Source organism: Etheostoma cragini, chromosome 2 (genome assembly GCF_013103735.1).
Source record: "Etheostoma cragini isolate CJK2018 chromosome 2, CSU_Ecrag_1.0, whole genome shotgun sequence".
Lineage (NCBI taxonomy): Eukaryota > Metazoa > Chordata > Actinopteri > Perciformes > Percidae > Etheostoma > Etheostoma cragini.
Genome location: NC_048408.1, coordinates 15187944 through 15212148, shown reverse-complemented (window position 1 = coordinate 15212148; position 24205 = coordinate 15187944). Strand labels below are relative to the sequence as shown.

Below are 24205 nucleotides of genomic sequence, written 5' to 3'. Positions count from 1 at the left end.
CCCTGCTCTCCTCCGTTCTATCCCTCTTCTCATCAGGTCCCCTCCCTGCTGGTTTTGACAGGGAGTCTGAGTCACATCCTAGGAGCCCCATCCCCCGTCTCACAACTCAAGCAGTACACTATTCGCATTTATTCACTCCACCCTCCTCTAATGTACATTCTCTCCTCACTATTTTAGAAACTTCCTGTCCGCCTCTTCTCTCACAACCTGTCTCTATTCCTCTTCTTAGTGGATTTGTTTCTTGTTCTGCCTCAGCTTGCTATTTCACTAAGCTGGGCAAGGCTCCCACCAGTTGGTTTAGATTAGTAACAGACAGGATGCCTTCTAAGACCTCTGGCTACATGCCAAGAGAGATTGCTCTAATATTTTGGCAGTTATATTTTGAGCATGCTTTTTTTTAATTTGTCATCTTGTAACTCTACAAGCAGTCTTAACCAAAGACACTGGCACTAATGAAAAAAATAAACAAAAGGAAGATATCTTTACAGATAAGCTGTGAGAATGCATGTTTCCAAATATTCTGTAAGAATATATTATATAATTCCCTTTTAAAAAGTTGTATGACGGTGGGGAAAATGCTAAAGGTACTGTCAACCTCTTATCATTGTTTTATAGTAGACCTAAGTGAAGAAAAAACATTCAAAGGACCCAAATGCCAGTAATTAATTTCCTAATATAGTCATTTGTCAGAGGCACGGAGCAGAAAGAAAAGGCAAAGCCAAGGCTATTTACACTTGATGTCCCTGAGACAATTTAAGGCAAACGATAACCAGCTAATTTTGTCTTTGAAGTTTGATTGAAACAGGGGTTGCAAAACAATTTAAATAACCAATTACCATAACCAGTTACAAAAAATGTGTGCTATATGAATTCATAACATTCTAACAGCAGCTCCATCCAATGCTAAATAAAGTTATCACCTAATTTTACAAACTCAAGCTATGACCGAATGTATCAAGGAAATATTATCAGTGGGGTCTGTTGCACAAAAAGAGCAATGCATCAAAGCAAAAGGGACTTGCGAGCACAAGAGAAATGGAATGAAGCCCCCTCCAACCATCCCTGGAACCCTGGCCTTTAAGCTCTGGGTCATCCAGATGTGAGGTGAGGCTCTGGATGAGTCTTTTCTTAGGGGCATCGCTGGGAAACTGTACACTGCCGTCCATGTGGGTTCTTTAGGGACACAGATGGTCATACCCAAGGGGAAGGATCCAAGTTCAACAAGACTCCTCTGTAGCATGTCGGATGATGCTTTGTGGTTACGCTCAGCACAGTGTAACGAAATGCAGATCTTTTTGGTCACAGTAGCTTCCATGTGGATATAGCTGGTGATTGAAGTGCAGAGGCCGACACAGAGCATGACTCAGGCTATCTACTCATTACCTCATGTGGATATATCCAACACAGGCCTATAATTTAAAAGGCTAGGCCTCCCCTGTGACAATCCTACCATCCCAAGCAGCCACAGGGCAACTGGTCTATGTCACAATCTGATCCATCAGTGACACTGTACAAACACATGTTCAATCAACAACAAGTGTGACACTAGATGCCCAACAGCAATGTCTTTATATGTGTGTTTGCTTGTAAGCTGCAAGAGTACTAAAGCATTAAAATTGGAACATTCAAAAAAATGAACAAATCCAAGCCCTGGGACACCGTGGCCGCAGATGCACCACGGAAGCTTCATGAAACGGAGCTATTTGCATGCAATAATCTTTAGCTGCTACCCTATACATGCAGACAATAACAATGCTAACATGCTGATGTTTGTAAGATAAAACGTGTACCATGTTCACTATATAAGTTAAGCATGTTAACATGCTAACATTTGACTATTGCTACGCAAAACTGTTTGAGATAATATGAACCAAAATATTCAGTTTTGTGATATTTTGTGTGCAGTATATTTTTAAATCTGTGTACATGAATATGTATTCTATGGGAGAGTTATTTTACAATATGTGTTTGCCCTTTAACAGTCAACGCTACAGTCCATGTCAAAGAGGACATGCAAGAAGATTTACACTGGCATGCAGCATCATTGCTCACATGTTTAGAGCGGTCACATACGTGGTTAAGAAAGACCTATTCATGATTCACCATATAATCCCCCACTGTTCAACCCCTCTGCTTCTTAAGTGGAGCAGTGAGAGTCCAAAGGAAACAGCCTCACATTCCTCACTGATATGGTTTATTATTGGAAAAATAAGCCAGTCTAAATCATGGGCATTGAAGAACACAGTGTTTGCCCATGTAGGAAAAGGTAGGTGACTCTTGTGGAGAAAAAAAAAAAACCTGTCCCTCCCATGACTGAATTATTTTGAGACCTTGCATTTACAGAGATTGCTTTGAGAAGATTTTGTTTCACTCATTTTAAGGCTTCTTTGAATAACCATTTTATTACTCTACTTGCCCATCAGTTATGCAAAGTTGTGAAAACGGATCTTGGGTTAATTTACCCTAAAAAGAAAACTAAACTAAATGCCAGAATCTCATCTGAACATCTAGAAACCACATCAACAAACCCTACCAAGATCTGTGCAATCCCTTCCTGTCACTTGCTATGCCCTGTGGTTAACAACTTCTTTTCAAAAGCCTGGAGTCATGCTAGTTCAAATGACAGCGTTTCAGGCCTGCTTTTAAACTTCAGCAATTGCAATAATCTTGAATGAAACATCCCAATGCAGATGACTTAAAAGCATTTAGAAAGACAGCTGAGGCCTCCATTGCTGTCTAAATTAAAAAAATGGTCTTCAATCATCTGGATCTAAATGCGAGTAGTCACTGTTGAAGAAACCAAGGGGGCTTTGGCCGCTGATGGGGGGATATAGTGTGACTGTTACCGTGGGAAAAGGAAGTACAAGTTATTGAGGATACAGACCATAACAATCTCCAGACTAAAATAATCTATCTAATCTTCTTGTAAGAGGACCTGTGTGTGTGTGTGTGTGTGTGTGTGTGCGTGTGCGTGTGTGTGAGAGAGAGACAAGAAAAAATGTTATTTACTGTATATGTGCTTGTGTGACTGCAGTAGAGTGTTTGATTTGTCAAATCAATGATAAAGACTTGTGTCACCTGGGCCTTATATTTTTATGACTTGGGAAGAACAATATATCAGTAATCACATTGGTACCGACCAATGTTAATAATTTTTTTATACATCAGCATCGGTTGGATGAGCTAAACTGGTCAGATGTGAACAGCCGTGATTATTTCCGTCTAACCGCCGCTGTGTGTGTTTCAGTGCGCTGCTGGTGTGTGTGTGTGTGTGTGTGTGTGTGTGTGTTTTGGATAAGAAGAGTGTGCGATGGAGAGAGAGAGGGAGGTGTTTGTGTCAGTGAGTATGAACTTAGCAGTAAGGTGATAGCTGTGAGCGTGTTAGTGCAGTCTGTTCACAGTGTATCTGTCGGTGAATAAATGCTGCTACTCTTCAAGACGCGAGCCAAGTTCCTGTGTCTTGGTGCTACCTGCTGGTTAAAGTGAAGGAGTTTAGCCGGTACAGAGCTAGCTACTTTAGCTTAGACTGCATAACTTAAATTGGGAGGACCTTTAAGGTGGACCAGCTTTTCTCCTTTTAGGGACAAGCAGCTCCTCCTCCTGTTTTTCAAATATTTTGCAAATAAAAAAAGTTGTTTCTTTTCGCAGTATTTAAACACTTTTTCAGTATGTACAAAATATGATTATCATAAAAACTTGTTTTACACAGATCATATCGGTACCAATACAAAACGTTTGGCCAATTCCGACATTAACATTACTGTTATGGCTGATGACCCATCAGCCATAAAGGAAATGTTAATATCGGTATAAGCCAAACTTTTTGTATCGGTGCATCACTATTTATGACGACAGTGGAAAACACTGTCTCGCACACTGAGAAAGTCCCATTAGTGTCCTATGACTGTACACATCACATCAGCAAACATAATAGTGTAAATGCCAAACCACCAGCAACATTCACTGGGGAGAAACCTCATTGTCTGTTAAGGCTCCAATTATTTTGCCCATATCTTGTACATTCAAAACACACAATAACCCACACACCAATTTCCTGTTAATATTGAAGCGATTGGAATATCTAATTCTTGTGTTGCTGCTTTTAAACATTATGCACATTTGGATAGCCTACTTTTAATTTGCCTGAAAACAATATACCCATTATATACACAGGCTTAATGGAAAATAAGATACTAATATCCTGTACATGTAATGAGTCTTTAAACAAGACCTTGACCACACCACAAAATGGAGACTTGCATGTCCTGGAAAATCCCCCTTCTAAAAAACAGAGACCGTGACCTCATCCTGGACAAGTAAGCATAAACAAAAACTCCAACCAAGAAAGCTATCACATTTTAAGAACTCTTGCCTCTCTCTCTTGCTCCCTTGGGCTGTCTGTGCCTTATTCCAGACATCCTGGCTCTTTATTCTCCAGGAGACTCCGTTATCTTGTCTCTCTTCTTTTCTATGAATGGTATCTTTGAGTTTCTTGTCTTGTATATGATTTAGATGTGTACTCTCTCCTCTCGGGGGTCTTCATGTGAATCAAACGTCTAAGGGTAGATGGTGCCATATGTTGTAAATTTGTGACTTGAAATTTTGGGCTGTATAAAGAAAATTTCTGCTTCAAAATCAAACAGCTGTTATCACCTCAAGCAATTGGTTTGCAGATTCTCACAACCTGGAATTACATCCAACTAAAGACAAAAAAATATATTTCATAAAAGAGGGTATGTGAGTCAGGGATACATCGTGCAAGTAAATGCTGCCTATGTTCTGCTCAGACAATCTACCTGCAAACAGACAGTTAAGTATGGATCAAGACAGGGCTATTTGGTGACAACAGCTGGATTTAATGTGCATACTCAGACTCTAACAAATGCCCCATAAACCTAAAACCACCTGCACCTGAACGCACACAGCCATCCACATACTACATAATACTCATGTGTACATTAGCATTAAATGGGGCTAGTGTTTCACAGGCTGATCTTAAAAACACGCCACCATCTCGTATCCTTCCATTTGCTTACCCAGCAGATGTTTAACTTTGCTTTTTTTTTTAACCTTTTTTGTTACTGTAATATTGAAACTCAAACTCAGATTTGGGCTTATTTAAACACTCAAACTTCAAACTATAATGTGTTTTGTATGATGTTCCACATGAATGAGAAAGGAACACTAATTGATTTCAACGGCTCATTTTGGAAAATGCAGTTTGTATTAACAAAGGTCAAGTAATTTAAAGAGAATCTATTGTGAAACTGAAAAGTGAGTAATTTATCATCATCCTTTCCATCCACTTTTGCAAAAACTAAATGTAGTTGCAATGTTGACGTTCCAAATTATTTGCCTTTTGGAATTCATCACATCCTCCAAAGCTTGACAATTTCTAACAGCTCCATTCTTAAAAGCATCTGAGGACAGAGGCACATACTATTTATCCTCTTGTCTTGTTGTTTGTGAGAAATGATTCTTGAGCTTGGATCAGACTTTGTGAGGGCCAGGATAGTGACATACACCAGCCCCCCACCCCACAGGATCCTGCTGAACATGTGCTGTGCTGGCATTGACTCTTCCAATAGAGATCCAGAAAAATGTGTTGTTCTTGGACACAGTTGCCACAGCAGCATCAGCTGGAAATACTTGAGACAAAGAGTCAGTAGATGAGGGGCCAGGAGCCGTTTCATATGAGACCTCTGAACACTTATGTTTCTACTCCATTTTAGTTTGCATTTTAGTTCCAAATGTAACCGCCCAACATCTGCCCTCGTTCACTCCCATCCGATGTGTAGTGTTGTAGTATTCAACATATGTTCTGAGGCCTGTACAACGAGTCAAGATCAACATGCCCTGGATTTATTTCAGTTATCAGGCTTGACCTTACCCAATAACCACAGTTCCACATAAGATTTGTCGCAACAGTAGTTATCAACTAGTTTGATCAACCCAGAGTTTCCCAATCCAGGGACACGCACATAAAAGAGGCGGTGTTTGCACAGCATGACCAATCGCAAACATCTACCAGAGCTGCATAATTACGTTTGAAGAGCAAACTATATTTCTACATAAATATTAAGATTAATCAATTAAGATTAATGTGTCATTTATTAATCCCACAAGAGGAAATTACAATTTACATTCTGTTGTTATTCCACACAGGCCTGAATTACACACACCTACTCAGTACCTATACATGCACTAATTGAGAGATGTCAGAGTGAGGCAAAAGGCGCCCCTAGCAGTTGGGGGTTCGGTGCCTTGCTCAAGAGCACCTTGCCAGTGCCCAGGAGGTGAACTGGCACCTATCCAGCACTAGTCCACCACCATACTTTGGTCCGTATGTGGACATGAACCATGGACCCCATCGTTCCAAAACCAATTCCCTACTGACTGAGCAACTGCAACCCCCAGAACACAGACACGATTTTTCAGGCAAAACGCAATACAGCCGCTGCTTCCCTTAAAAGGAAGGAAAGCTGGCAAAAAATAGCCGATGCTGTAAATGCGTAAATCCCAAGGCTTTTCAATATTACTTTCCCATCAGTCAGGCACAATCTGACCATTATGACACTTGTCTTTTCCATAAACTGTCTGCTTTAGCCTTTTTTTTGCAACCCTAGTAGTGGTAAGCGATCGTGAGAGCAAATATAAAAAAATATATCAAATATATAAAAAACATAATTCAAACCAATGTGCGCATTGGCAACTCACAGCTCAAGAAGCCAACAAATAGCCTATTCGTAATTCCCTACACTTAACATCTATATCTTTCATAAAAATGCCCATCGGGAATGTTAATGGGATTGTCGGTTTCTTAGGTGTTCAGCCTAAGTTACGCCGTGGTAAGTTGCCACAGCAATGTAACCCAGTTCCACCGTTGTGATACACAAAACCCTGGGTTGAACCTGAAGTTACCTCGTTAACGCCAAATATTGCTTCGTAGTACAGGCCTCTGGTCCTGCCAGGTCTCTATTTCCTTATTCTTATTTTTGCTTTTAATCCATAGGCTACTGACACAGTAACAGCTATTATCAGGTATGAGGAAAATGTACATGTGTATCTGTCTGAAATTCAGTTTAAAAAAAATTGATTTTTTATAAGATCTAAGGCTGCAGGAATGTTGCACTTGTCAACTGTACCTCGTGAAAAGAGAATAGGACCGCCACAGTTAAATATTTACCTTCCCTTCTGGTTTTCTATGCAATGCATAAACATTTATCGTGCAATAGGAGCAAAGAGACAATAATACGCAACACACTTCTTCTACGGGATACTGTTTAACATTCCAGCCCACTCAGGAAGTGTACACGTCAGGAAACCTTCACTATGAGGACAAGAAACCTCTTAAAAAACAGCAGATAGGGGGAGAAAACATTGCTACTTTAAAAAAAAAAAGACTCTTGCCTAGAGCCATGAGTGGCTACATTTTTTACATGGACTGGATTCAACTAGGATTCACCAACCTTTGCCTTTGCTTGTAAATATGTGCACCTCTCGAAAGCTGCGTGAGACTGCTGTGAGTAAGGAGATCATCCTTCAACTGGAGTGCCTGCCTCAGTGTCTTTGTCAGCAGGCATCCCCACTCGTCTCTGAGCAAAGACGAACTCTGTAGTCCCCCCAGCAGCAGGGCTACATGGGAGTGTATATTATTGATCAGACAATTAGCATTTGATGGAATAAACTGGCTGTAATACCATGACACGGACTGCTGGGGGCGACAAAACCTCATTTATCAATGTGAGGAGCTGTTATTTATTGAATGTAGTGACTGAATGTAAGAAACCATCTGGTATTATAAATTTAGATTTGAATATGAAGATTTGTATATTTTGGACACGTTAAGTCCGCGTTAAGGGACTGACAAAAACACATGCGGAACTGTAAACTAGCATAACTGCGTGGTCCATGTTAATGCCCCTCAACTATTATTGACCAGCCTGTCCTCTGCTTTTTTCAATGTAAAACTTACACGGCTAGCATAAATGCGGAATGTAGCAGGAGCACGAGAGGCAAAGTAAAACCTTCAACATCTCAAAAGTGTCGATTTCCCAATATGAGAGACTGTTTGCACATAGATAAATAAGAATAACTGAAGCCAACTGTTACAGACAAATCTCATAACTTGGACAGTCTATGGACGTGAAGCTAATCCATTACTCACCTTTGTAGGTGTAATGGCAGTCTAAGGTGGCCAAGTTAACAGTAGCCTACGTTAAAGGTCCCTGGATATGGTCAATTTGAGCTACTTAAGCTTTAGTCGTATTGATATAGTTTTTTCTGCCATTCCGAGAGATAGGCCTGGCCAAACTATGAATTATTTCCATACAGAATTAATCACATACAGTTAACTTTAGCCTTTATTACTTCATTACTCCAGCAAACGGCGCCAAATTCAACACGTGTGTCCTACACATAGATAGTTGAAGAAAGGTCCTACGTCTCCACTCCAACCGCCGTCAGACGGCTATGCTGCTTTCACTGCACCTTGTGACTTTCTAAATCCTTCACGGACTTGTGTATAAGAAGAAGAAATATGTTCATTATGGTCTTCTTGAATGTTTTGTGCCATGTTTATTGTGTTTTTAAAGTTTTTTTTGTACCATGAACTGCAAATCAAGTTTCTCCTTGAGGGACAATAAATCGCTATTGAACTCTACACTCTGAACTGAATTGTTTAAACTCGGCTACTGCGGAATTGCTGAATTACAATTCTGACATTTATGATAGTCTATGAAGTCACCATAAGAAATTTGGCTTCTTCCGCGTTTGTTTACCTGCACCTCGGGAGTTTCACAAATGGGCGTTTGTTTCTGAATTAAACAGGTCACAAAAAGTCACAAAGTTTTATATTTGTGTCCTTGTACTTATAAATAGAAAGAGAAACGAAAGCAAGAGGGATATGCACTGATAAAGTATAAGCGCAAAAAAGCCAGATAAAGTTTTGTTTTCGTTCAAGTTAGCTGAAGTTGTCCACAATGGGATGTTGTAACAGCACCGAGGTAAGTTAGCTACAATATGATGTAAGTTATGGCTTTAAAACTTGAAAAACTGTAACGCTAATATGCAGTGGAGTTTGAGACAATCTGTTCGACGATAGCGTCACTTCTTCAGCAGTGGCAGCTTGTTTTACAGCAACAGCAGCAGCAACAACAGCAATTTGTCAGCGGATTTTAGACCAGCGTGGACGCTGTACAGCTATACTGCGCCGCAGCAGCCACAACAAAACAGAATTAAGGTTATCTGTGTTATCTTGAATTGACTTTTATTTATGCCTTGGCAGAGCAAACGTGATTGGAAACCACTGGAGCAGCGCAGCTGCACGGACATCCCATGGCTCATCATATTCATGTTGTTTTGTATTGGGATGGTAAGTTTTCAGTGAATGTGCGTTTACACTGAGTTACCATTTTAAGCTAATGCAGTCACAAAAACAGATCTGGAATAAGTCTTACATTTTTGATGGTGATTTGTATTGAATTAACCGCGTTTTGGGGACTAATTTGTTTTTTATTGCATTGTACACAAATCTAATAGATTGTCCACCCTACTTATTTCAGTCAGGGTGATATTGTATTGTAATACAGTTCAACATCACCACCAATGTTTGTATATTCGTGCATGTCTGTCTATTAGAAATTTGCATTGTGTACTGATAAATGCTTAGAAGTAAAGTTGGAGATCATTGAAGTGGCCCCTTATGCAAGCAGCTGCTAACCTTTGCATAGCTGTGCAGTTTTTATTCAACTTTGTAGTCTTTTTGGATGCTGTAGTTTGTTTGTGGTTCTGTTGAATGACATTGTGTTATACTGTGAGGTGTTTGATATTAAATCCTCCCTCGCTGATATAAATGGGATAGACAAATAATTAGAAATACCTGTTACTGTAATTCAAAATCAGTTCAACAGCTGCACAAACTACATTCTCCAAAATGACCTTAAAACTGAACCATCACTGTTGTACACTGTTGTATTAGACTGCATTTTGAGTTCACCATAAACTGCAACCTAAGTGGTTGGCAAATAAAAAATCAAGTTTTGGTTCTAGATTTTGTCAAAATAACTAATTAAAGATGAGTCCATGGTGCTATCTATCTGTGTTGTCTGCAGGTGTGTATATGTGCCTTTCCCATCGCCACAGGAGCTGCCTCCAGGCTTATCTCAGGATATGATAGTTATGGCAACACCTGTGGCAAGAATAACACCAAGATCGAGGGAGTACCCCTGAGTGGCCGGGACATGACAGAAAACAAGTTAGTCCGCTTTGTTACCGATTACTTTCTTGGTGACAGGGGTTTATTTACATCAAAATAATCTGCAGCAATCATATCCAGTGCATGTAGTACAAACATATTTTAACTTGATCTGTTTTCCTGATTAGATCACATACAGTGACCAAACATTTAGTTATAGATTCAGTATATTAAAGGAGACATGTTGAGGTTGCCCGCCCCCCTCCTAACCCTCTGTAGTTGAGTGTTGGTAGCACAGAAGAAGGCCTTCAACATTACTTGTGGGCATGAAAGGATTGCATCATGTAATCCTGATCTAATTTGCCACAAACAAAAACCGGTTTGTAAACACATCAGTTTATCTCCCGTTCTAGCTTACAAAGCTGACAAGGTTCATCTGTCCAGACCATTACCTTTTTACATTCATCGGAAAATTACACATTGCAAATAAAAGTTTAACAATTTACTCTTACACAGAAGTTGTAGAAAAAACTTGTAACAGGAGATGTTAAGACAAATGCAGTGTTTTCTCTGTCCAGGACAGTCTGAAGTTAGGTCTGTTTGAGCAACGTCATTTGCATAAATTGACGAGAATAAGATGTCAGGTCAGTCAGAAGTGCTACACTGACTCATGTCGCGCTGTGCTCTGCTGCTTAAGTTTATCGCATATCTAACAGATATCATAGTTTAAGGGCATATTTCACTTTTTTTAAATAGTTTTTCCCCTAAGAAAGACTGGGTTAATGGGTATTTTTATCATCCGGACAGATTTGTCACAAATTCTCCTCTTTTCATAATTTATATGAGGAGTCTTTGATTTTATTCCTCCTTTGGGCAGTAGCTTTCCATCAGCATGCAGCCTGTAGGCCCATTTTTACTGGAACAATGGGTCATGCTTTACTGATGGGCTGATTGTCCATGGAGGCATTGACTAAAAGGCGTTTCGGCTACAAAGACGGATCTGTGCGACAGTGTAGCAATGTCCCCGTCTTAACTTTTCTGCCTAGACAGAAGAATCCCGACTGGCAGAGTTATAACCAAATATACTGATATTGTTTGTTCAAAAGAAAGCACTTTATAATGACCAGTTAATTAATCTGAATGTCTTCTTCTTATCAGGTATGTTTTCTTTCTAGACCCTTGCAACCTCGATTTAATCAACAGGAAGATCAAGTCGATTGCTCTATGTGTCTCCAAATGTCCTGCTGCTCAACTGAAGGAATACAATGATTTAAAGCAGTTTGCGCTGAGTAATGGTGAGAAAAGTACACAAGTGAAAATGTTTTAGAGAGAATGTGGTCAACTGTATTACAGGAGAGTTTCACTTTACTGATACTTACATGTGTTTATGAGAAATGGGTCATTCATTGAATACAGCTACAAATCCTTGCAGACATATATTAAACATGTTGAACATGTTTTCTAAGTTTTGTTTTTTCCAATTGATAGGATCTTATCTCTGCTCCTATGATATTTCTCCTACGAGATACACAAGCCATTCAGACAGATTCACTAAATGTCCCAAGCTCCCTGTTCCTCCAAGGTAATCAAGCATGTTCTTTTCACTTAATTATCAACTCATAAACAAGGAAGTTACTTTCTCACTAGAATCAGTTTTCCCCTATTTTTAGTAGGACTGGGCAATATATTAATATTATATCAATATTCTGATATGAGATTAGGTGTCTTAGATTTTGTAATATATCGTTATATCTTGATATGACATAAGTGTTGCCTTTTACAGTAAAGTGATGTACTTTTTTGAATTTACCAAACTGTTCTAGCTGTTTTATTGTTTGCCTTTTCCCCACTTAAACACTATGTCAACATTACTGTTGATTAATTATCTAAAATCCAAGTGTGAAGATATTTAGTCAAAGCATTAATTGTCAACCCTAAAACTTTGCCGCAATATTGATATCAAGGTATTTGGTCAACAATATTGTGATAGCTGATTCCCAAATGAATAATATAGAAAGATCTAGATAATCTACCATAATCTGTAGTCCTCTTCTTCAAGCACTGTCCTTTTAAAAATAAATAAACCCATGTTCTTCATCTTTTTCATGCTTGTAGTAAGTCTGTCCCATTGTTACACCGCTGTATTCCTGCGGATATCGGCTGCTATGCAGAATTCGCCCAGGCCTTCATCACATTTGTCAGTGACAACACTGTGCTGCGACGAGTCATTTCTGGGGTGATGGCCAGCAAGGAGATCATCATGGGCCTTTGTTTGCTGGCTTTAGGTATAACACACACACACACACACACACACACACACACACACACACACACAAACACACGTCATTTTAGGCATTTTATTATTTGTTTTTATCCAACGAAAAAATTACTGGTATGTTTTGTTCTTTTTTTTTTGTTCTTTGCTGCTGCTCCCATTGTACAGCCGTAATTGCTGATTCTGACTGGTGGAAGAAGCATTCAGATCCTTTACTTAAGGAAAAGTACTAATATCACAATGTAAAAATACTCTGTTACAAGTAAAAGTCCTGACTTTGCAAATATTACTTGAGTAAAAGTACTTAAGAATCATCATGAAAATGTACTTAAAGTATTAAAACTAAACTTACTCATTGCAAAAAAACCTCACATTTTAGAAACTGGAAACAATCCAAACAGTTCTGTCAGTCAACTAAATGTTTAATCCTCTAATCATATCAGCTAGACTTGTAGGCCGTTATATTGTTGGTCTGTTTAGTTTACAATAAAACATCAGCTTTTATAAACTGCATGTGTTTTTTGTGCAAAAATCTTAATTTGTGAAGGAACTAAATAAAGCTGTCAGATTAATGTAGTGGAGTAAAGTACCTCAAATTTGTACTTAAGTACAGTACTTAGTTACATTCCATTACTGGTCAGTAGGAAGGCAACTTTTTGAAGCAAAGCTATTTTTGTCATGAAAAATAACAGGAAATGTCTGAATGTTTACAGACTGGTGTCCGCTAAAGTTTAGCCCACTAGCATTCATTAAAGGTCGGCTTTAACTCCTCCCATTGTTACAGCAAACAGACAGAACTGGGCCCATGTCAGTTTTATCCCTTTTGTCTCAGTTGTCTGAGCTGTCTGGTTTGTAATAATTGTCAAGTCCACATAATTAAAAGCAGGACAGTTTCCACATATGGGATGTGTGGGCTTTTCTCATTCACTTATGCTTATAATGGCATACAAAACCCCACGGCTTAATTGCATTGCATAGTTCAGTGTATGTTTCAAGATAAAACAATATTTTATTAAACCTCACAATGAACAGATATAACTTAAAAACTGCGTGCTTTTCATGATGTAACATGTTCCTGGTTAGTAGTGTTTCTATTCTAAAATGATGCACTGTGTTTTTTGTTGTTTTTTCTCTCAGTCCTGTCCCTGATCATGATGGTTGTCATTCGTTACATCTCCAAAGTGCTGGTGTGGATTCTAACGATTCTGGTAGTCATTGGCTCTATAGGTAACTTTCAAAAGCATCTACGCATCCAATTCATTTTGACATGTTTCAATATGTTCCTGTTTTATTTTGGCTCTCTCAGTAATATTATTTGGATAAGACAACAGCACAGGATGTTACTCTTTTCTGCTCTGATCTTTTGCAGGTGGGACAGGCGTCCTCTGGTGGCTCTATGCAGACTACAAGAGAGCCCTTGATAATAACACCTTATCAGTATTTGGAAAAGAAGTTGCCTCAGACAATGTAAAGGCCCTGCTTGTGTATGCAATTGGTGCAACAATTTTCACGGTATGTCTAACTGCACAGGTACTGTACAGTATGTGTGCATGCATTTGGTGATACTGTATCCTATATCACTAGAGCTGTGTGACTCAATGTGCGGCTATTGAGTCTCCTGTGGCTCACCAAGCTTTAATTTGTGGCTCGCGTGGCAGTAAATAATACAGTGATATAATCACGCAGTCAATACAGATATTTCATAAAAAACACAAAAAACAAGCAGGGCTATAACATAACCCTTGGTCTGCTCTATTACAAATAATTTATATTTAAAGAAATATCCAAAACCGTGTCATTACAAGATGGAAATATAGACAATAAAAGATATATAAACTTGCTCTGCCCTTCCGTCAAAAACACTGACTGACTGCTGAGTTGTCAGTATGGGTGGTCTTTTTAGCTCTTAACACCGAATGTGGTCTTGGATGGTTAAATACATATTGGGGCTAATGTTCACAAAATATAAAAATGTATGTTCAGGGATAACAGATTGATAAGTAGACATGCTATTTATTACTGGTTGTAACTATAAATATAAAGTGGCTCTCCTACTGACTTTGTACTATCAGTGTGGCTCTCATGAAAAAAATAGTGGAGACCACTGCACTAGAAAAAGAAAAGAATACTTTTTCTGTTCAACTGACAGGAAAAGGTATGTGTGATATCTTTCTCTTGCAGCTAGATCATTTTTAATGTGCTTCCTGTAGCGTGTAGCTTTTTCTTTACTTGACAATGGTATCTACAATCATTAAAAGAGTTTTTTTTTTATATAATCATAAAAAGGTATTTAAAATATATATACACACACACACACACACACACACACACACTGTGTGTGTGTGTGTGTAGTATAGTATAGTATTCATATAGTAACTATGAATGTACATTTAAGGAATATTTGTAAAATATACTATTAAATAATTGAAGTTAACATGTTTATTTAAACCAGAGGGGACATTCCTTCTGGTTGTACCCACCTGACTTTTGCTGCTAATTTTAAATTATACAGGCATTTTCTTGGACACCTATTTTCACTTCTGACTTTGCTTGCAAGTTAATTCATTCAGTTTTATAATACTTCAAAATAAAAGTTCTATGAATGTGGTTGCGCCACCCTGACATTTCAGACATGCAAATTTCCAGACAAAGGTTTTTTTCAATTTTCCAAAAATGTTCTGAGCGATTAAACTAGTAAACATTGTTTATTTGAAATTTGTTTTTATTTCCTTACTTTTTAAATCCATATTTAATACTTTTCACATGTGAAAACGTGTTAATTTGCTCGGATAGTTGCACCACCTGACGTTTTGAGGGTTTAAGGCAAAATATGAAATATATACCATTTTTATGATACACTAAAACATGTTCAAATTAAAGAGGTTTAATAGAATAAAATGACACTTGAATGAATCATTTAAATTATTTTAAACCAAAGTAATGCACTTGGACACAAAAAGCTGCATGTCATGTCATTGACCTGTGTGCTAAAAATTGAACCAACTGATTTCTTTAATGCTACAGCTCATTTCAGTGAATTGATTAGATTACTGTTCTTTGTGTTACCCTCCAGGTAGTTCTCCTGCTGGTGATGTTCTTCATGAGGAAGCGTGTGGCTCTAACCATCTCCCTGTTCCACGTGGCTGGTAAAGTGTTCATCCACCTTCCCCTGCTGGCTCTGCAGCCTTTCTGGACCTTCCTTTGCCTCATGCTCTTCTGGGTCTACTGGATCGCTGTGCTTCTCTCTCTCGGGACTTCAGGTGAGGACAGAGGCTAGCGGGGGGCTCTAGTACTGGTAGTTCATTTATGTGGAGGGTGGTCAAAACTGCATTTGCAATTCAGAAGCCTTAGTGGTGTGTACATGCTCAGAAGGGTTTTATATTGGCAATGCAGCACACAGACTATAGTTACTAGCATCACATGTGTGAGTGGTACCATACCCATACAAGTAGAATATTAAGTTTGGAACTTGTGACATTTTGTCTTGGTTTTGTGGCATGACTAAACTCCCACTTTTGGAATCTTGTGCCAGTCTTGTGATGGAGTCAAAGAACTTCTCTCTTCATCTCCCACTTCTCTTTTCCACAGTTGATGTTTAATTCCAGCAAAGTAAGAAAAACAAAGGGTCAGCACAAATTAAGTCAAAACATCACATATACTTGCTTCATGATTACTATTTTCTGTGTATTTTGGTAAGCATGGAAATGTGAAAATCATATTAATATATTTCAACTGCATTAAATGTAAGCTAAGGTGGTCCCAGTGTCATCGTAATGCATTTGTATTGTAATATGTATTATGATGTGAAACTTTCCTAGGGCATTTCTTTTGGTTAGTTTAGTTAAATGAAAATTTAACATCTCATATTATGCATCTCAGACAGTTGGTCCCCAGATAATTTGGGAATCGTGTTCAAAGTTTTGAGTTCATGAAGTTGTGACAAGGTGGTCAATTATACATCAATTACAAGTAAAATTTAGATTAGATAGTTTAGTTTCCTGGTAGGATGCTTAACAAATATCAAGGTAATATAGAGGGACGTACAGTAGATGCAAATGTTTTAGGTCTTGTGTAAAATTACTCTGACTTAACAGTACAACATCCAACCCAAACTTACACTTGTATTACTTTACAGGCACACCAGTAAAGAACAACTCTACAGGTGTCGTTGAATATCAAATGCAAGGGCCTATGCAGTACATGGTGTGGTATCATGCCGTGGGTCTCATCTGGATCAGTGAGTTCATACTTGCCTTTCAGCAAATGACCATCGCGGGAGCTGTAGTCACTTACTACTTCACAAGGTACGAAAGAAGTTCACATGAAAGGATTAACGATGTGTTTGCTGTTTCTCATGTTTATTTGAAAACTAAGTTATTAGACTGTATAATTTAAATGATGTTTTCTCTTTCTATCTGAATAACTTAAGGAATAAGTCCCAGTTGCCAGCAACTCCCATCCTCTCCTCTATGGTACGTACCATCCGCTACCATCTGGGTACTCTGGCCAAAGGCTCCTTCATCATCACACTTGTCAAGATCCCTCGTATCATCCTAATGTACATCCACAGCCAGCTCAAAGGAAAGGTGAGCTCTGAAATGTTGCAGGTTATTTTAAATGCTACAAACTCTAAAACTCTATTATGGCCTCATGTTGAGCCTGTAGGTAAGAATCATCAGTACCTTTGAGTCATTCATTCTTATTAAGTGTGTTAACCTGTGAATTTATTAATTTTTTACAGGAAAATGCCTGTGCTCGCTGCATGCTGAAAGCTTGTGTCTGCTGTCTGTGGTGTCTTGAGAAGTGCCTTTCATACTTAAATCAAGTAAGTCATTTCAGGTTGTTGAAGGAAGAAAATCTAGTTTACTGTACAGTGGAAACAAGATCCTAAGTATTTACCCTGTCCATATTGCATTATTTCAGAATGCTTACACTGCAACAGCCATCAACAGCACCAGTTTCTGCACCTCTGCCCGCGATGCTTTCCTTATCTTGGTGGAGAATGCTCTCCGAGTGGCCGCCATCAACACTGTGGGCGACTTTGTCCTCTTCTTGGGAAAGGTACCGCACAAAGACATATTGTGCTAGATGTCCACTGATACAAACTGCCCCACAAACCCAAATTGGTTTTATATATTTTTGAACTTGTCTTATATCTATACTCTCAGGTGCTTATAGTCTCCTGTACAGCCTTCGCCGGCATCCTGGCTCTGAACTACCAGAGGGAATACACGGTGTGGGTCCTGCCTCTTCTCATCGTCTGTCTGTTTGCCTTCCTGGTGGCTCACTGCTTCCTTTCGGTCTTTGAAAATGTGGTGGACGTTCTCTTCCTCTGCTTTGCTGTGGACACAAAGTACAATGATGGCAGCTCTGGGCGCGAGTATTACATGGACAAGGCCTTAATGGTAAGAGGACAGTGTGTTTAAACAGAATATACAGACTAAGAACTACTGACTAACAACAAATAATTCCTTCAGAGGGAATTTTTCTGCCCCTGTGAGTTTTAGAAGTATTTTTTGCTTTTGGGGGCTCAATGGGAATCATGCAAGAACCAACCTTACGAACAGGAATTGTCGCGGCTGCTGGCACCAGACTTGCCCTCCAGTTGATCCTCATTAAGGATTTAAAGTGTACTTATTCCAATTGTTGGGCCTCGAAAGAGTCTTGTATTGTTATTTTTCATCACTATCTCCTCGAGTCGGGAGTTGGTAATTTGCGCACCTGCTGCCTTCTTTGGATGTAGATTCATTTTTAAGTGATACAGGTGATTTAAGACCATTTGTGGCACTCACCAAATTTCTATATTTGGCGTATTTTGGCACAGTAACTTTTACATTTCAGTAATTCTTTGATTAAGAATTCTCGCACACATACAGCTGCCTCCAGGTCCTTCTGCAGGTTGCTGAACAGCATCTCCCTTTTTTGCACCCAACAACCCTGGTCCCCTAATCATGCACAGTGACCGTGCAGGACATTTTGTGTGAATTCTAATATGGATATTTATAAAAGATCAGAAAATTCCAATGCTTTCTTTCTGATGTCTAACCATTTTGAATTAAGTATTGTGGTGCTGCAGAGACGTCCCGGCCTAAAAATCCCATCCTACAGACTACAAAAAATAACTTTTTAGGAAAGATCATTGCAAAAATCACACTATAATCGTGTTAATTTCTTTCAATGTTCATTTTCTCATGAAAATGAGAATAAGGATACAAAAACAATCATTCCCTTCAATATTGTGAATCATTTTGCAATTGCAAAATCATTTAATACAATCGCAATTAGATATTTTCAACATATTGTGCAGCCCTACATAACACCTTTTTATTCTTAGCATTGTATGAGAATCATATTGTTTTATATACAATGACAGTAAAATCATTGTTCTATAATTGTCTTTCCCTTCCCAGGAATTTGTAGAGAACAGTAAAAAAGAAGGTCTGTACAAGCCTAATGATGGAGATGGACGGGAGATGAAGTCCTTGGTGAGTACAAAATATTTGTAGTCTTCACACCCATCTGAAAGCTGTTTCAGTCCCACTTGAAAGTTTGTCTCATTCAGAGAAATTAGGTAAGCTAACCTGTAGGTTACTCGTGATTCTAACACTGCGTTATGTGTATTCCTGCAGGCACGTGGAGGTACTTCTGCTTGACCAAGTGCCAGAAAGACGGTGAAAACCACTAAAAATACACCAAAGCCTAACTTGAAGTATACTAACATTTCACTCCAGGGACATCAGTAAGATGACTAACACTACACAGAAGTTACAGAGTTTCAGCAAAATATGCAATGGGTAGGAGGGAGTGTTTATTTAAAGTTTGACACTAATAGCTTTAGTATTTCAAAAGCATATTTGGGAGTGTTTGGTTATTAATAGGATAAGTTTGCAAGTTTTCTTTCTTTTTTTTCTTAGTTTTTAACAGAGTTTTCTTTTTTTATTCCAATTTTAAATAAGCAATTTAACATTGGTTTAACATGGTTTAACAAAGAATTCCGGTCGATTTTAACATGTAGCTCTGTTTTTATTTTTAAATGTGTAGTGCTGTCAAAGCAAGACAAATGAAAACAATCGGTGCAGTTTACTCCAAGTTATCCCCCTGCTAGATTTTGCATCCAACAGGCTTAAACAAGGCAAGTTTTAAACTTGTTTTAAACTTCTGAACATGCTCAAAATGTCAGTACCAGTGCTATGGAATGTGCAGTTATCCCTTCCAAGTGAACACAGCTAATTTGACTGCATTAGATGTGACAGAAAGGCATAAATGTTGTGCTAATTCAGCCAGTGCACATACCTCTGTTTATTTCCTGTTTTCCGGTGAAGTCCACACTAGTTGATTATCACATCTTGTATGCCTTTCTGTCACATCTAGTGAAGTCAGATTCACTGTGTTTACTTAGAAGGAATAACTGCACATAGCTAGGCACTGGTAATGACATTTTGAACATGTTTAGAGGCTATAAACACGTTTAAAACTATCCCTGTTTAAGCCTGTTGGGGACTAACTCTAGAAGGAGGATACCAGTAACAAGGTGTAGGCAGCACTGATTGTTTTAATTTTTTTTGTTTTCTTTTGTCACAGCACTCCAAATTTCTCAACTACAGACCTACGTGTTGAAATCGTCCGGAATTCTCCTTTAACATGTCTGGTTTTACTTATTGTGTAATTATTGTTAGCTGTAGTTTGTTTCAGTGTAAATTTTTAAATGGATAGCTAACTGTGTTTTGTCAAAGGCTGTTCATGTTGTTTTATTACTTCTAAAGTTTTATACTTAAATAAATTCAAAGTTGTTGTTTGATTATCAACATCGACAAAAAAAACTTCTTTCAGTCACAGGTCTACTACAGGCCACTTCTCTGAATTTCATCTGAGATATTAGAACATATACAGTATGGTCATTATGCTTTTAAATCCTGGCAATTTTACTAATAATCAATCACTTCTACTCACCAGGGGGCAGCTAAGGAATGGAAATGGAGTTTTAAATTTCAATAATACAATATATAACTATAACAATGTATATGCTATAGTGTTTTAAATATATATATCTTAAATAGACTTATTTCACACACAGACACATGTACATTTTTACTTTTTACTTTTCTTTCACACGGATTTTATCTCAATAGTGCGGCTTACCCATAGACCGTTTATTTTAACGGTCTATGGGCTTACCCTTTATTATGACAACTATTACGATGTGTTGCACAATGTGCAGTGTGCAATTTTGTTGGCTTGTGGCAGTCTGCATGCAAATAAGCATGTCCATGCAGAGAAATGCAGCAGTCTGTGTACTTTATGTATGGGTATATATGCACTATGTAGTGTTGCATTCTTTACACGCAAGATATTATTTGTTTGTCCAAGAAAAGGTTCCTTTGGGACAATACAATCTATCTTATCTTATACATATATGATAAAACACATAACTATATCAGGAAGTGTAAATACAATGCATACTAGTTAATAGAAAAATGGAACACCAATTTGTTCCTAAATCTCTTGGATTTTCAAGTGGGAATAAGTACACGCAACAGTCCCAAACTGCAGCCCAAATTCCTGGAGAGATTTCAGGTTGTGTTAACAAAATGAATCATGTTTAATATTCTTTGATTAGGTTAAACCTTAACATGAACACAAATGAGAAATTCCATCTGCCTCCTTGAATGCAACACCGACAAGAACGAGACAGTGAAGCTGCAGGGTTTAACTTTAACCACTTGAGGGGAGCAAATCCTTTAAAATAAATGACGTTCACAATGTAAATTCACTCTAGATGGCATGCCCTTCAAAATAATGAGAACAAAATGACTTTTTAACCTCATACCGGGACTAACAAGTTTAGACTTCTCTGAATTCACTTAAGGCAAATAAATGTTATTTGGATTTGTCATTACTTTTTAGACGTAATTTCACATTTCATGACAAAAAATCTAATTTAGAAAAGATGAAACCTAAATTAAGTATTAGTTAATGTATGGGACCCTGGGACACATATTTATCACCACACACACACACACACACACACACACACACACACACACACACAAATTTTAGCATATATATATATATATATATATATATATATATATATATATATATATATATATTAGAGGCTATTTTTGCAAGCTCAAAACTAGCCAGGCTAGAATAAGAGATTTAGAGTTACTGTAATTGATGGGATAGCTCTCTCTGGCAACTGCTATCTGCCTCCATAAAACCCAGGAATCCACAGAAAAACAACTCAATGGCTGGTAGTGAGTCACACAACTGATTTCTCTATTACTTACAGAACACACACCATTCCTGGAAGCCCTTTATCATTGGATAGAAAGATGGGAAAACACATTCTGCCGGAGGCTGTCTCAGCAGGAAGCAGTAAGATCTTACAGCCTGAATTGGAATGTTTTTTATTTCATTTTGTAATTCTTTCACTTGAATAATTTGGATACTGATCATATTATAGTTAACAAAGCAGGCCGACTTGGACGTGTTTGAGTTAATGGCTGTTTTTTATTGAACCATGAGCTACATCCTTAAAATAGTCTTCTTAATCTTTGAACTAAAACTAAAATCAGATTAATGTTATACTGTATTTTGGACACTTTGAGAAAATTAAAATAAATACGTATCATTATACGTATTTTATATTATGTACTGAGTAATATTACAGTATATGCTGCACACTCATTGCAGTTTCTCAGAATACATTTTAAAGGAATCGCACTAATGTATTTTTTAAGCCCTTCTTGATTTTTTAAAACCTTTGTCTCAACAAACTGAAGTAATTGGGCATTTTATTCATTTACTTTGCAGGACAAGTACTGTATATCATCCTATAGTGTTCTCGGCACAGGCAATGTATGAGATAATTATTTGCTTCTTATCAGAAGCTCTGAAACTATAATTCAACTTGTAAATAGTTTACAACCATTAAACCTGTTCTGCCCCATCCTATATGGATGTCTGTTGTTAGCGCTGACTCTGGCGCTGTAACATGAGCCTGCTAAGTGTGTGTGTGTGTGTGTGTCTGTCAGAGAGTGTATTGACCAAACAGTGACTTTACCATTAAGGTGAGCCATACTGCCTCCTCAGCAGCTCAGCCCAGGAAGCTTAGCTCAGACCTTTTCAATGGTGCTTACATTTAGAACATAAACAAGACTTCAATGAGGAAAAGAGCCCACAATGCTGCTGTAGTCATGCAAACAGAGAGTAGCCTCTCTGTTAAATAATAGAAATAGAAAATAGGACTGGGATCCTAATGATCATAATGTGATCATAATGATCATGATACACGCCCATACACATAGGTCAACAGTCAACCGACACAGTGTAACGTGTAGTATGGCTGGGCGATAAGATTTATTTGACTTTTAATTTACTTTAATTTATTAATCAATAGGTCATTAATGAACATTTCTGTAAGTGTGCCATTGCTAGCTGACTAATTTTCGGTCATTTGGCTAGATGTTTTGTAACCAGTGAGGCGATAGTTAAAATGTACAGACAGAAGACAACCAGACACCATAAAGAACAGCAACAAAATAAGCATTCCCAAAACTTATGGCGGAAATATGGTATTGAGCGTATTATTATTATTATTTTACGATATTGATAAACCAGTTTACCATGATATGGCAATGCATACAAAATGAAACAGCATTTAAACTATAGCTGAGGTTCAAAGATCATTCTTAATGTCAAAAAATGGAAATTTGAAAATGTATTTCAGTGATAACTGTGTAAACTTCATCTGCTGATGAAAATAAAATATGATTCAGAATTAGCCACTAAATGGACTTTGTTGTTAGCATTGTTCTACATTGAACTGAGATGGTTCTGCTGCTGCTATATACATGTAAATATCAATACATTATGAGCAATAATAACTTAAACTTAGTACATGATCACACGTAATACAGCAACAATGCACCGGAGTATGGAAGTGGGAAAATGACCTGCTTCACACAAAATTTCTTATCCAAGAATCCTGATTTCCGAACATCATAAGTGCTTCCTACTCTTTCAGGCTTTTCCCCTCTGCTCTCAGTCATGCTGTCTCCCCATACACTGGCACATTACTTTTAATTGTTGGACGGCCTCCAACAACAGGCTCCAATGTGTGGAAATTAGCCACAGTGATGTTATCTCTACACATTTCTATGGTCAACACAGACAGGGAGAGGAAAAGTGTGTGAAAAGGAACATTTGATATTTATCCAGTGACTTCCCTATCTGTAGCCGCCAACGCGCACACACGCACACACACACACGCACACACACACACACACACACACACACATACATACACACACACACACACACACACGCATTGTGTGAGTTTCTGCGGCCAGCCTATCTGGACTGTTTAAAAAAAAAACAGTTCTTACAGCACAAAAAAGGAAACCAACTTTTCCAGCTCAATTAATGATTATTTGTTTTGTACTATGCTTACTCACTTAGGGTATGTGTTTTGCTCTACATGTGTTTACTGTACATGTGTGGGGTAGTAATGGCCCAGTGGATATGACATGTGCCTTAGGTGTGGGAGATCTGGGTTTTAATTCCCACTGTGATACATCAACCAATGTGTCCCTGAGCAAGACACTTAACCCAGAGGTGTGTGGCCTCTGACAAATATAGCAATTGCAAGTCGCTTTGGATAAAAGCGTCAGCTAAATGAAATGTAATGTAAGTTGTGCTTGTATGTGCTGTGTGTATGCATGCATGCATGC

At 38.1% G+C, this 24205-nt stretch overlaps 1 protein-coding gene across 1 annotated transcript; it reads left to right on the top strand.

The window, feature by feature from the left end:
* The first annotated feature begins 5211 nt into the window (after positions 1–5211).
* On the top strand, positions 5212–19142 carry LOC117960322 (choline transporter-like protein 1). The gene is made up of 17 exons (XM_034898160.1): positions 5212–5223; positions 8940–9005; positions 9287–9373; positions 10113–10255; positions 11354–11490; positions 11684–11777; positions 12311–12480; positions 13608–13697; positions 13840–13982; positions 15544–15730; positions 16606–16774; positions 16900–17056; positions 17212–17295; positions 17394–17531; positions 17639–17875; positions 18881–18955; positions 19100–19142. Exons 2-17 carry the CDS (start codon positions 8982–8984, stop codon positions 19121–19123), a joined length of 1959 nt encoding a protein of 652 aa, XP_034754051.1. The 5' UTR covers positions 5212–5223; positions 8940–8981; the 3' UTR covers positions 19124–19142.
* Positions 19143–24205: the final 5063 nt, after the last annotated feature.